The sequence below is a fragment of the Typopeltis vanoorti genome, chromosome 8, assembly GCF_054136105.1.
Source record: "Typopeltis vanoorti isolate ZY-2024b chromosome 8, IOZ_Tvanoo_1.0, whole genome shotgun sequence".
In the NCBI taxonomy this organism is placed as follows: Eukaryota; Metazoa; Arthropoda; class Arachnida; order Uropygi; family Thelyphonidae; genus Typopeltis; species Typopeltis vanoorti.
Genome location: NC_143556.1, coordinates 70,900,999 through 70,914,797, shown reverse-complemented (window position 1 = coordinate 70,914,797; position 13,799 = coordinate 70,900,999). Strand labels below are relative to the sequence as shown.

The 13,799-nt window shown below is 33.8% G+C and overlaps 1 protein-coding gene across 1 annotated transcript in view; it reads left to right on the top strand.

Annotated features, from left to right (window-relative positions):
• Nucleotides 1-2,195, top strand: part of ftz-f1 (ftz transcription factor 1) — a 160,799-nt gene extending 158,604 nt beyond the window's left edge. The window contains exon 5 of the mRNA XM_090396394.1: nucleotides 2,049-2,195. Coding sequence (XP_090252520.1) covers nucleotides 2,049-2,195 — 147 coding nt within the window. The remainder of the gene's footprint in view (nucleotides 1-2,048) is intronic.
• Nucleotides 2,196-13,799: the final 11,604 nt, after the last annotated feature.

Genomic DNA, 13,799 nt, shown 5'->3' with positions numbered 1-13,799 from the left:
CAGTAAGAGTAAGGCTTAGGAGTAAGAGGTAAGGCTGTCACGTAGTAATAATAATAACTGAAGTTATTATTATTACTACGTGACACCTCCAGAGAGTCCAAGGCCTCATCGCAGAGTTATGATCCCACTCTTTCTGCAGATTTATACTAGAAGCATCCAAATAGCATCTGCAACCTCTGTAAAACATTTTACATTTAAACTTTCAGCAGTATTAAGTGTAGAAAGCTGGTCTTATGGAATGTTATTTCATACATGTACATGAAGTGCAAAAGTACTTTCAGATCTGTGTATCCTTGAAGATTACAATGGGATATTTACAAGAATTTTCAGTAAATAAACTGTAAAATAATGGACTCCACACAGATGGCATTATTCTGTGAGCCTTTAGGCTCCTGCCTTCACACGCTAAAGTCACATCTACAAAAGATTACTAGAAATCAGTTACTAGATATTTCCATCAGTTACTTTCTAGTAACTGAACGAAAAAATTAAATATTAATATGGTGACTGTTCCATTTCAGATATGTACCTGATTTCCATTTTTGTAAATTAATTTCAGTTGTTCACTAGGCTTAAAGTCCGCAATGCTAAGTTGTAAAAATATATGTTACAACACAATAACAATTTAACACATATGTCATCTTTCGCTGGAAATTAGTTTAATGAACATGCACATGTGACTTAGGCTTAGCAAGGCACAAGTTTGAAACTCCAAAAACCCATGAACGAATCACAACCCATTAATAATTTTACTCACCAGATATCTTGAGGTACTTCCTATCATCCGAAAACTATTCATATAAATCAAATGCTCTGTAAACTATTAAGAGACATCACCAACATACCAACTAAAGAATACACCACATTATCCAATGCGCCATTATATGGATCGCATTATGAAGGAAAGTGGCATTAGACCTGATGTCAAAATTAGAAACGTTAATCTCAGCTCTTCATTTTTATATACTCTTAAATAAATCCACTACAAGACTCCAGTACAAGTCGGTAAGATTCCTTAATTAAATTGGATAACTGCTGTAAAAAATTTGCCATGAAAATCAGAAAAAAAAAATGAAAATGGGCAGGAACACTGAAAACATCAGCTGATGGTTTCACATGTTAAGCACGTTTTAGTAAAAATAGGAAATTAAATATGGAAATAGACAACATAAATTAGCAAAGTTAGTATGGGGAGAAGTCAAATGAATAAATATATAGAGAGAAATTAGTCAAAACAACAGATGACAGAATCATATTAAAATGAAGATATTAGAAAGGTTCCTTAACTTTTAACATTGTTATCATTCAAGATGTGTAAGCGGTTCTAATCCGTGATATAATCACTTAAACAGAATGGGAAGGGAAAAGTCAGCAAAATGTTTGATGCCACAATAACATTCGACTAGATGTGCCGAAATATAAGATCTGATAATATTGGAGTTTTTTATGTGGTTCCTACCCACGAGACGCTATTAGTTAACCTATAGTACACTTGTATCATGGGTGGGCTAAGGAATTTTTTTTCCATTTGTATATATATATATAATCTGATGTATGTATGACCAAACATTGAACATTTTAAAAATAAACTGATAAATTTATTATGGAAATATCACTAACATCATATTTAATAAATTAATTCAATATAACTTAGATTATGGTAAATTAAATTTTCACATAAAGCGTAAAAAAATCACCAGACAAATTATTAATTTAATTTTTTTTTTTTTTTTTTTTTTTTTTTTTTTTAATGTTCTGAAAAAAAGTAAAAACCGAAGTGGCATATCAAAAGAGTTGTCTTTTCTCAAAGTTAGCAAGGCACCAAAACTGAAAATGTTTGTTATAAAATATGATAATAAACTGTAATGTTTTCAGTATGTATTAGAAAGCTACCAACGACATCATTCTTTTTTGAATGATTTAAATGAAACAGTTTTCTTTTCTTATGATATTTTGCTTTTATCATAACTTTTTCTCAAATGATATTTTAAATTACCATATCTTGCCAAAGCAGTTAAACCTGTAACCTCTTCACTTTTACCTTTCAGGATAAGTTTGGACATCTTCTACAACAGCTGCCTGAAATTCATCTAATAGGCATGCGTGGAGAAGAATTCCTTTACTATAAGCACCTCAGTGGATGCGTACCTACACAGACGCTTTTAATGGAGATGTTACATGCCAAGAAGAAATAACCTTTTCGTATTTAGGCAGTACTGAATTTGAGCAGAAACTTGCTTTTAGACTGCCAAATTTTCTTTGTAGATGGCAGCACTGTTTACGCCAGCATTGGTAATTAAAGTACGTAAGAGGTTTTCCGTGCTTGTGATTTACCCAGCTTATGGACAAGCATGTGGGTTAAATGTAAAGTGAAATGTTGTGGAATATTGTTTTTATTCTCATATATTGCACATCGCAAAACTTTGTACTAACGGAAGCTGTTTGTTAGTAATATCCGGTTCTTGTGATTTTTATTTGTACAGCTGATCATGTATTGTAATGCTCTTTCTATATCTGTATAGTCTGTCCGCCATGGAGATAATAACATTGCTTCTTTGAAAAGAAAAAGAAAAAAAAAAAAGAATGAATGAAAGGTACAAAGCTGATATGACGATTCATAAACTTCGACTGTTGGCTTCAACTGACTCAGGGAAATCACGATAAAATTTCTGGTCAACCGGTAAGAGGGGAGATCTAAATAGCCATCAAAAAGAAACCCGGCGAAATGCCATCCGAGTGCTCTGTTGATGGCATATGCTGGAGAAAGGTCGTTCCATCTCTTGTCCTTTGTTCAGACATGTTGGACTGTTTTTTTCAGTGGGAGGTATCCGGAGAGCTGTTGAAAGTTGAAGCTGAACATTCCCTGTTGGGGCTTTGTGGGATGTTATTTTTATACTTGTTGGTATTGGATTTAAATACTTAAGTGTTTCAATCGTCTGCGTCCAGAAAGATAAGAAGCAGTTTTTTTTTTTTTTTTTTTTTTTTTAACGGTTCGGAAATTAGTAATTTGTAAATGTTATAATCGCCTGTGTTTTCTCCTGAACTATAGATTCAAACTGATCTTTGTGTTTAGTGCTTTGCATCTTCCATATCCTGGAACAAAAAAATTGTATGAGCTATTTTACTGCCCAAAACTTCGATTCTGTTCTTTTCACACTTTGTAGCACACATAATTCGAAGTTTCCCTTTGATTTTTCCCTCTTCTGTTTTTGAATCTTTAGGATAATTAACGTAACTACTAAAAAATAAGAGTAAGTATGAAGGTTCTGGAAATAATAATCCACTGTTTCGGTGATGTGCTTATTTAAGAGGTTACACTATACACTGTTATAGTAATATGTATTAGTCCTATGTGCGCGCAGCAGGCTAAAATATCTCCCATTCTCTCTCTCTCTCTCTCTCTCCTCCAATTCAAAGAATATTTATAGTGCAAGGTGGCCTCGAACGCCGAATGTTTCGAGAAATAGTGCACATCTTACCAGTAAGGTGGCAGAACTTCTGTTACCTGTCTGTTGTCTCAAAAATTATTACACTCTATACACCGGCCTTTACATTCTCAAGCATGGTTGTAAAGTACTGCTTATTTCTTCTCCGTCTTTTTCCCAAATCAAAAGATTTGTAAAGTAAGTGGAAATGCAAGCGTTGCTTTGTGGTAAAGTGCATTGTATCACATCTGTAAGTCGATCGGCTACTGCTTCAACACTAAACAGAAACTACATATAACACACACAATATCCTAACAATACTTGTCGTACCTTTTCTAGAACTTAATGAACTCACAATATTTTTCGCTCCAACCAACTTTTGCAACCCATAAACCCTTAATCTCCCCTCATAGGGAACATTCCACAGACCACTCATCATCTTGGCCACTCGCCTATGGATGTTCCATCATTTCCTCATCCCTCCAAGAAACCCAGACGACTGACGATATATGAACACAGATCCAGATGTGCCGTATCAAGATGCCTTATAAAGAGGAATTATAACTTCCTTGTCTTTGCCTGTTAGTGTTCTTCAATAACCAAGTCGTCCTATGAGGTACTTTGATCGCCATAGCAATATGCTCTCTGAACTTCAACTCTCTACCTACAAACATCTCCAAATCTCTAGATTCATCAGTTTCCTTTTGTATCAGTCCATCGGCAATCATTATATCCATCTCCAGTTGCTTAATTTGCCTGACATAATTCCATATCGTATCCTATCAAACTCCTTCACAATCCAGCAGCATCATCACGTAGCCAGTCCCTTTATTCAACTCAGTCATCATTCTATTATATAAAAAAATTAATAAATTATTAACAGTGATCCTATCCCTCATAAAGGCATGCTGCCTTGCATAGAGTCATATTATTATCCATGCATCCTGAATTCTGTCTTTGACCAACTTTTACTAATTATTTTAAAACCACAACCGAGATACCGATTGGTCTATAATTTTCTAGAAGACACAAAGAATGCGCCTACTTTATGCAACGGAACTACTCACCCTCCCCTCATTCTCTCACTTGGGACTTTACTAGAGCTGAGACATGAGTCAAACAGCCTAGTCAGAAGCAATGCCAATTCATTTGCACATTATCGTAATACGTCAGCTGATATCCCATTTAATCCCACTGTTGTATCTGCAGTGGGATTCTGCAATATATCCTAAGTATTTCCAATTCATCAACCTCTAGTCGCACATCAGTTCCTGTTACAGCAATATCTTCAATTGGATGATCCTTGCGAAGTGATCACTCAGTAACTCAACTATTTGGTCTGCCTCTGTCACTCTGTTACCCATCAGCACTCTTTAGAATTATCCTTACATAGCAAAAGAACACTTTAGGATTTTCTTTGGCCTAGTAGGCTAATTTCGGCTCGTAATCTGATTTTGCCTTCCTTCATACTAGTCACCTTTCTTGCCGGAGCCCTCAACTGCTCGTGAACTTGTTGATCACTTTCCTCCTTATATACCCTCCGCATTGTCATTTTTTTACTTCCTGCTTAATGATACTGCCTATCCATTTATCTGATTTCCACCTGACCTTAGATATACAGTCTGATATTGCTTCCTTCAGATAACCCTTGACCACCTCCAATGCACTGCCAACGCCCTTTCCCTTGCAGCTTCTTATGCCATGGCATTTCTTTAAGCTGCCTCTTCGGCTTGTCATAATCGTCTGCCCTGTAGTTCTGCATATATCTTTCTTAACTGAAAACTCCACGTTCGCAACCATCCCAAGCCAAGACTGGATGATTACTCTCTCCACAAATCGGAGCTAATGTGGCCACTTTGATATTGGGCAGATCTGATTCTGTGACCATTTCAAACACTCTCAAATCCAGAGTCCCTCCATCACATGCCATTTCAAGTAATTATATCGTAGTAGGTGAATAAATTCCACTTCTTTCCTGACACGTAACGTAATCTTTTTCTCGTTCCAATCTGTCTCCTATTACTCGTCCTGCACTCATAGTGCTAATTGCCGGTTCCGTTTCATTCCTTGCACATCTCCCTATCTCCAGAGTATAGTAGTACCCAACTGTACATTTTGTCCTATTGGCTTTCATCTCGTACTAGATTGCTTCAAATAAACTGCCATTCACACGCCTGTCTTCCTTATCTCTTACTCTTTTTTGCTGAAATTCATCTGCTGTCATCAGTAGTACTCCCTCCCATTCTGTTTTCTCTATCCTCCTAGAAAATACTATACCTCTCACATTCTAGCTCTAACTATATAATCTGTCAGCTATGTCTCACCAGCGCCTATAACTATTTGACGAGGTTGCACAAATCAATGCCAACAATTCTTCCCTCTTAAATTAATTGTGACATCCTCTTAGGCCCTCAACCACTTCCACATCTTTTATTGACTACCCCATTCAATTTTGTTGCTTGAGAGACTGCATTCCGCTTTTCTTTTTTTTTTTTTTTTTTTTTTGGTCATTTTCCCACTCGCTCACCTCATGGGCACACACACACGCACACACCCTACCAGTTTTATTTTCCCGACTTTGTACTTCCATACTCCCAGTAAACAAAGCATTGTGTAAACACCTAACTTCGATTCATTTAAGTGTAATCCATCAGTATTATATAAGTCCCTCCGTCCGTCAAATTCAGTTTTAAGTCTACAAACTCCACACTTTTCTTTCTGTACAACCTGCACATTGATTCATTTGCAGTCATATCCTCCTCCCCTTTAATTCGTCTCTATCATAGCGTGCCAGCAGATGTACTTTCTCGCTCTTCTTTTTTCGCTTCTTCCAATAACTTTCATATATTCTCATACAATATTTTTCAACTTTCAAGTTATTATGCCAGCCAAAACAATCAATTCCTTCATCTTACTTTTTTTTTTTCATCCTAACAGCTTCAATAATATTGCAGTACTAGTTTTCGCACCAGGAAAACAAGATTTAGTCACGCTCCCATTAAGTACTCCTTATATTATGAAATCACCATAAAAATTTTCTCCTTACCCGCCTTTTCTCGCTTAGTCGTACGTTCTTGTTTCTTACCTCAGCTTGGCTAACCGACTGACATTTCTGCAATCTTTCAATCTCATTTTGCCCTGTGATGGACTCCACGTAAGCACGCTATTTCTTTTAGAAGTTCCTATTCGTTTGCCTGACCTTCCATTACTGCATTTTCAACAATATCGCTGACACTAACATTTTCCGGATTTCTATCAATATTCTCTACTCCGTCAATGTTTTATTTTAATTCCGTCTCTTCACACAACTAGCACCCACTCTCTCAAAACATTTCCAACATGTTTGCTCACCGGTCTCGCTTTCCTTTCACAAATCTTTGAACTTTCGAGGCGAATACATCTAACATGTACTATACCGAACGAACAGAATCGTGCATATTCAACTCCAAATAAAGAATTTTTGTGTGTGTGTGTGTGTGTGTGTGTGTGTGTGTGTGTGTGTGTGTGTGTGTGTGTGTGTGTGTGTGTGTGTGTGTGTGTGTGTGTGTGTGTGTGTGTGTGTGTGTGTGTGTGTGTGTGTGTGTGTGTGTGTGTGTGTGTGTGTGTGTGTGTGTGTGTGTGTGTGTGTGTGTGTGTGTGTGTGTGTGTGAGAGAGAGAGAGAAAGAGAGAGCACTAGTCGGCATACTACAAAATAGCATGCCACTCTAAAACTCATAAAATGACTAAACGTCGGATAAATAAAAGCATTTCAAATAGATTTAATAACGGAACTCATAATCCTAACATACCTGAATTAAACTCATATTTCAGCTGAGTTTTGTCAATTGAAATAAATGAGTTTTCTTCAGCTACAGTACTAATCAAACACTGTAGAAAATATAGCAGTTTTTCAACTATGTTTAAAAAATAAATAATAATATCTAAGGGGGAAAAAAAAACTATACTGTACCTGAAATAGGAAGCACTGCCTTTTTCTCTAAGCCTAATTATCGTTGATGCTAAAAGTACATATCTTCGAAGCAAAAATTCTTCAAAATTCTCTTCAAAAGAAACTGTATAGCCTTTAAGGTGCAGGAAAGACCTCTTCCAACAAATTTTTTACTGGTATCTTCTTCGCAAAATAACCAATTTTGCATGACCATAGCGAAATTGCTAAGCTTAATTGCCGATACCATCGATCACTGCGCCTCCAACTGGCAGACACATTATTTTCAAAAACGCATATATAATAGACAGAATAAATAAATAACGTTTATAAACAAAATAGAATACATAAATAAAATCTATTTTGTTAAGATGGAGCACATCGTTAATCAGTTTTTACTTTAATTACACAAACATTTACAAAAAATCTCGTGTTGCAACAATTTTTTGCTTTACAGAATATGAGGGCGCTTATCATTATATTTGTATCGGCTGACAATCTGCTCCAAGATGCTGCGTTAATTACTGTTATAAACAAGCGACTATTCTTACTACTATTGGATTAGTTTATTATTTTTCACATATGTATTGCTTCCCTCCTCCAATAAATAAATAAATAATAATTGAATAATATATTTATTACTATTATTATTACAGTTAGAATGTTAAAATCAAAATTTAAAAATTAAAATTACATTTTTGACTTATTTTTGTACATGTTGGACTTTTGACTTAGGCTAGACTGTTATAATGATATTAAAGTTGTACTTTAATAGTAATCAAAGTCATTGTATTATAAATAATTCTGTTTAGTGTAACCTTTTAAATTTTTGAGCTTTATTCGCATAAATAAAAGCCATAACAGAAAATATTCACTTGAAAAGATTTTATTACCTAGCTATGAGGTAATACTAAGAAATGAGCTTCAAAGTATTTTTTATACGTGCAACTTTTTTCTGATGTTCTACTGCCACAGTACATATATATGAGTATATTGAATTAAGCTCCAAAGGTATAATAATTGCATAAAGAAACGTTTCAATTGTCATAAAGGGGGGGGATGGATTTTATTTATTCTGTGTTATTTGTTATTAGTCGCCCACCGTAGAATTCGTCTTGTATTTCTAACAGCCAAATACGCATTTTGGGTCCCCATTTGTACACCCAACCAGTTAATGATCTTTGTTATGTATTTTCACCGTGTTTCATTGCTCTGTATGATTGAAAATGTTTCTCTTTTCGATGTCTTGCTTCTTCAGCTTCAATATTTTCCTATTATTGATCTCCATTATAATGTTTAATGTCCATTTTTTGTTTCATTAACTCCAACTCAAGTTGCAATAGGTTCAAGGTTCCACTGTTTGTAAAATATCGATTATTCTTCAGGTTATTATAACAGCAAAACATTTCATTATGCTGATTTAAATTTAATTGATGTAGGTGAAATATTTCAGTTTCCCCCAATCCATAATATTACATACAAATATGGTATTTAGCCATCTGTCATTTGCCTAAACCATGAACCTCATTTCACTAATTTTCACGCTGTATACTTAAGATGCACTTAGCCAAACCATTTAATCTTTTTCTCTAAGTTAAAAGTAGTAGTAGTAGAAATACTAGATGCTAGTAAGTACAATAAATATTGTGTTTAACCCCATTGAACTAACCAATCGAGATAGAACGCAAAATTAGCATTTGGGAAGAACGGTAACCATTATAGCAGGCCCATTCTCTTTTTCTCACATGATAAAGCAGTATATCTAATACCAGAAAACATAACAAATAATGTGTTCAAATAGTCGCTTACCAGAAGCTTTAAAAGTATCAGTAGCTATGTAGGAATAACAAGACATCTTAGTGATCAAAAATTATATATAAAATTATTAAAATAATAAAATATTTAAATTTTAAATTAACGTTAAAATTGTTAAAGTTTAAAATTGATGTTTAAATTTAACATGGATAATTTATTTGAAATTATATTTTATATGAAATAATAAAAGAGTTACTTTATTTTTGAATTAAAGTCCATAATTATTTCACCCGTAAAACTCTTGAAATAATTTTTCTAAATATAATGTTGAAATTACTGATAAATATTTAAATGAGCTCATGTTGCCCTATGTAAACTTAAATTATTTTTATACAAAAAAAAAAAAGAAAAAAAAGTGGAGCCTTAATAAAATTTTATGACGACTATATATATTATAAAGACAGAGCGCCTTGTATTCCTTTATCGGTTCTAGTGTTGTAACTTCGATGACATCCTTTGCCTTATGACATCCATTTCTTAAAATTCCATGTAAATGAGGTAATGAAATAAGAGATTTTAAAATCTCATAAATTTTAATGACAGTAAATGAAATTCAAACGGCCGATTGTTTAATCCGTGATGAACATTCAACAATTTTATTTACTTAGATGGACCACCTTAATTTGGTGCTGTGAGCTACGTTACGGGTTTTGTAGGGAGATAAACACTCGAAAACGACTGTTAAAATTAACTGTTAAGAAACTGTTACTATTTGATTCGAATGTTAAAATTTGAGTATAATGCAAATGATCACATTGCCTTTTTGAAAGATGCGGTTCTGAAATTTGTAGGATGGATAATTGACCCATTTCTAGCGATAGTGCACCAACCTACTCATAGGAATTTTTCGTAAATTCTCGCCCTTGGCACATGATGAAAAGTAATTTTGCTCTTCAATGAACCTTATTTATTTATTTTTATTTTTTTAGTGTTAATAGTATTAGCAATGATTGTATGTGATATTAACTTGGTAAATTTTAATTTTGCTATATATAACCCCATTAGAAAGAATGAATTCTATTAGAAGCAACTGATGTAATGTTATCTGTATAGATTCCAATAGGTTAGATTACAGTATCCAAACTCAATTAAATGAATCAGGGCTTTCAGCTTATTTTGCATGAATTAACTAATAAACAGCTCATTTTTCTTGTTCCTACTAATTGCTTTTTTTTTTTTCTTAAGATGGGCAAGGAGAATGGTTGAATCTTGACTCATCCGATTTTTAAAATATCCAAAGCACTTTTATGCAAATAGAATGAAATATTCCAAAAAAAAAAAACTTTTTTTCACGCTTGGATCATATTTCAATAATCAATCTGCCTAAGCCGAGATGCCAAATGATTGGTTATTTTGCATGGCTACAATTTCCTACAAGCTGTAAACGCACAATGCAGCACTTAAGCTAGCATTCCTTTTAGAAAGATATGAACACTGCCACAGCTTTTAGATCTAATCTGGGCTTTCTGTAGCCTATTATTAACTACATCAAAGGATACGATTTACCAGTAAATACTAGTTCCAGTCTCTCTCACCTATCGCCATACATTTTAGTATATTATTTTTATTGTTCGTTTCATAACAGAAATTGCACTTTACCGATGTATAAAGTGTTGAAAAACTCACTTGTGATATTGTAAATTTTATATTGCTCTGCCTCGCACTTTGGTAACTTCGGGTTTGGTGGTGCTGTTTTCACAATAACATTTCTGTAAAGAATTTTCTTAGCTTATTCTGTGTTGTGGTCTTTAAAAAAAAAGAAAAAAAAGTGCTCTTTGTCTATAGGCAAACAGCAAAGATATGTGAACGAAGTATTTTGTGTAATCTAGTGCCACGTCAGAAGACAATGAATACAGAAAGACCTTACAAATATACATCTTTGTATTTTTCTACGTTCACAAGATTTGAAATAATTTTAAACAAAAAAGAAAATTGATCATAACGTCATTAACAATTTAGAGCCATCATGTTTAACTGTTTCTTCCTGATGTTAAAGTCAGAGTTTGTACGTTTATCATGCTATAAAACAATGTAAATAAAAAAGTTGTTGTTTGGTTTTTTGTGTTCTTTTTAATAAATCAATGTACTTTTCATATCCATAATTTATGAGTCAGTAAATATATCGTTTGGAAGTCGATATAATTCTAGCTTCTTGGGTTAAATTCAGGATAAACATTGCTCAAAATACAAACAAAACAAAACAAAAAAAGAAATGAGACAACAGAGCATATATGTAAATTAACCAACTTCTTTGTTTCCTAAGAGAAGACTGAATTACCATTCTCTAATGGTAAATTATGAAATAAATTATATTTTTGCAATGGCAATTAATGAGTTTTTCTTGATATTGAGCAAATGTCTTCGCATTCATATGTTATACTAGTAGGATCTTCGTGTGGGTTAGGAGAGTTTGTGTCCTGAAGTGAAATACGGTGTTTAATCCTTAAGGCATGGAGAACTGATGCTGAATCCAGATGTCTCAATTGTGATCATTGATTCCGACCTAGTTCCATCATCAGCTTTGTTCGATGTGTGCAGTAATGCTTAAAGTCTCGCGGCCATTAGGAAAATTCCACAAGAAAGTAGTCATTTGGAAAGCTTTATCCGTTTTTTGGACACTTTGAAGGTGAACGGAAAAACATTTCTATCAACAAACAACTGCTTTCAACTCACAAAGTATTGCTGAATAAATCCCAAATAGCAACAGCTATGAAAACTGATTTGTCTTTTTTTTTTTTTTCATTCCCAATTAGCAATGTATACACTTTGCTACTTGGGAATGAAATTGGAAGTCTTTGGTTTCTTTAAAAACGTGTGGTTGGAAGAATCATCTCGCTCTTGACAAAAACAGAATGTCGAAATGTGTTTGGTTTTCGTCATTTGTATATCAGTCTGAAGAAAAGAAATTTCTGAAAGTTGCCAAGCACGATTCAAAGTACAAATACAGTTGAGAAGCACGAATTATTTGTTGTTTCCAATTTTATAGTTTTAACTTTTATAATATATTAATTATTTATGCTAGTTGTGATGTCTTAATGGTGCTAAAATATATTTTTCCATGCAAATTTATAAGATGGTACCAAAGAATGTATAGTCGTTCAAAACTGCTTAGCCAATAAAAACTTGTAAGCAAACAGTGGTTTATTTTTTTTATAACATTTGCTATAATTTAGCTAACAACCAAAACGTCCGTTCATTTGCCACTGCTAATTTATAAATCTTTATTTCTATACATTGATGCGGCCGATTCAAATCTAATTCATTCACAATTATTATGAACATTCAGTTTTTATTTATTGTTATAAAACAATATGTGCTAATAATCATTCTCTCCTTTATTTTTATTTCAAAAACTTTGCTGTTTTTACTTTAAATCAAAGTTGATTAAGCATAAATTTATTGAACAAGTATATAAAAAGGAAGTAAAATATATACGATAGTTTTTAATAATAATTTATATAGTAAATATAAAAAATATACAATATTTACTATATAAAACAATAGACCTAATGAAACATGTAAATATTATGAAATAACTAAGCTTATTTGCATACTAGGTACACGTGTAAACTATTACAGAATATTGCAAATTTCTACATGTACCGCATTCATTTGTTACTGAATGCGGTAGAATGCAGTTTATTTTATAGTTAAAACTATAAAATAAACATGTACCGCATTCATTTGTTACTGTTAATAACAGTAACAAATCCTCCAAAATTCAAATTTTGAAGCATTAGTAACTGGTATATTTCTTTCCATCTAAAATCTACAGTTTTTTTTAATTTAATTTTTTAACCAAAGCGATTTTTTAAATTTAAGATGGTTTAAGAGCGGAATTCTATATATAATCAACGAAAATAAAAAATTTCTTTACATATCCAAAGCTGATTTTAATTTTTACGTGTACATAAAATACTAACTATAAGTCTTACATTTTCGTAGTTGTGAAGTCGTTCTTCAAAATTCCGTTATAATGACCACATCATAAAAACTTTAATTATTATTATTATTATACCTCCATGGAGTCACAATACTCATCGTTGGAGGTCCCACTGTCACACACATAGTTCATCATAGTGTGCCTTAAATACATTCACCGTCTTAGCATTCACCACACTCTCAGGCAGTGCTTTCCAATCACCCCCCCCCCCCCCACTTTCCATGCGAGCCTTCATAGCTCAGTCGGTATAGACGAAGCCTTTTGGTTGGAAAGACCTTGGTTCGATTCCCGTCTATGACGTGAGGAATCTTTATCTGGTCTCTTTCGACGAAAGGTGAGTTATTCGATCTCATACGGAGGTATGTGTGTGTGTGTGTGTGTGTGTGTGTGTGTGTGTGTGTGTGTGTGTGTGTGTGTGTGTGTGTGTGTGTGTGTGGAGGGGGGGGGGTTCATCCCTCAGAACAGGCAAACCGGCCCCATGAACACACGGATCTATAGTCAAAAAATACATACTTAAGTTCTTCATAAGGGCACAATCTCAACCGGTTCTAAGGGACGGATGAAGAAAATTGGAAAGTGGGGGACACACGACAACAACAACCACTCTCCACGCAAAAAAAAAACCTGCTCTCACCTCTTGCCTAACACGCATGGCCGTGGTACTCTCTTGAGCGGAATGCCAGGGCAACC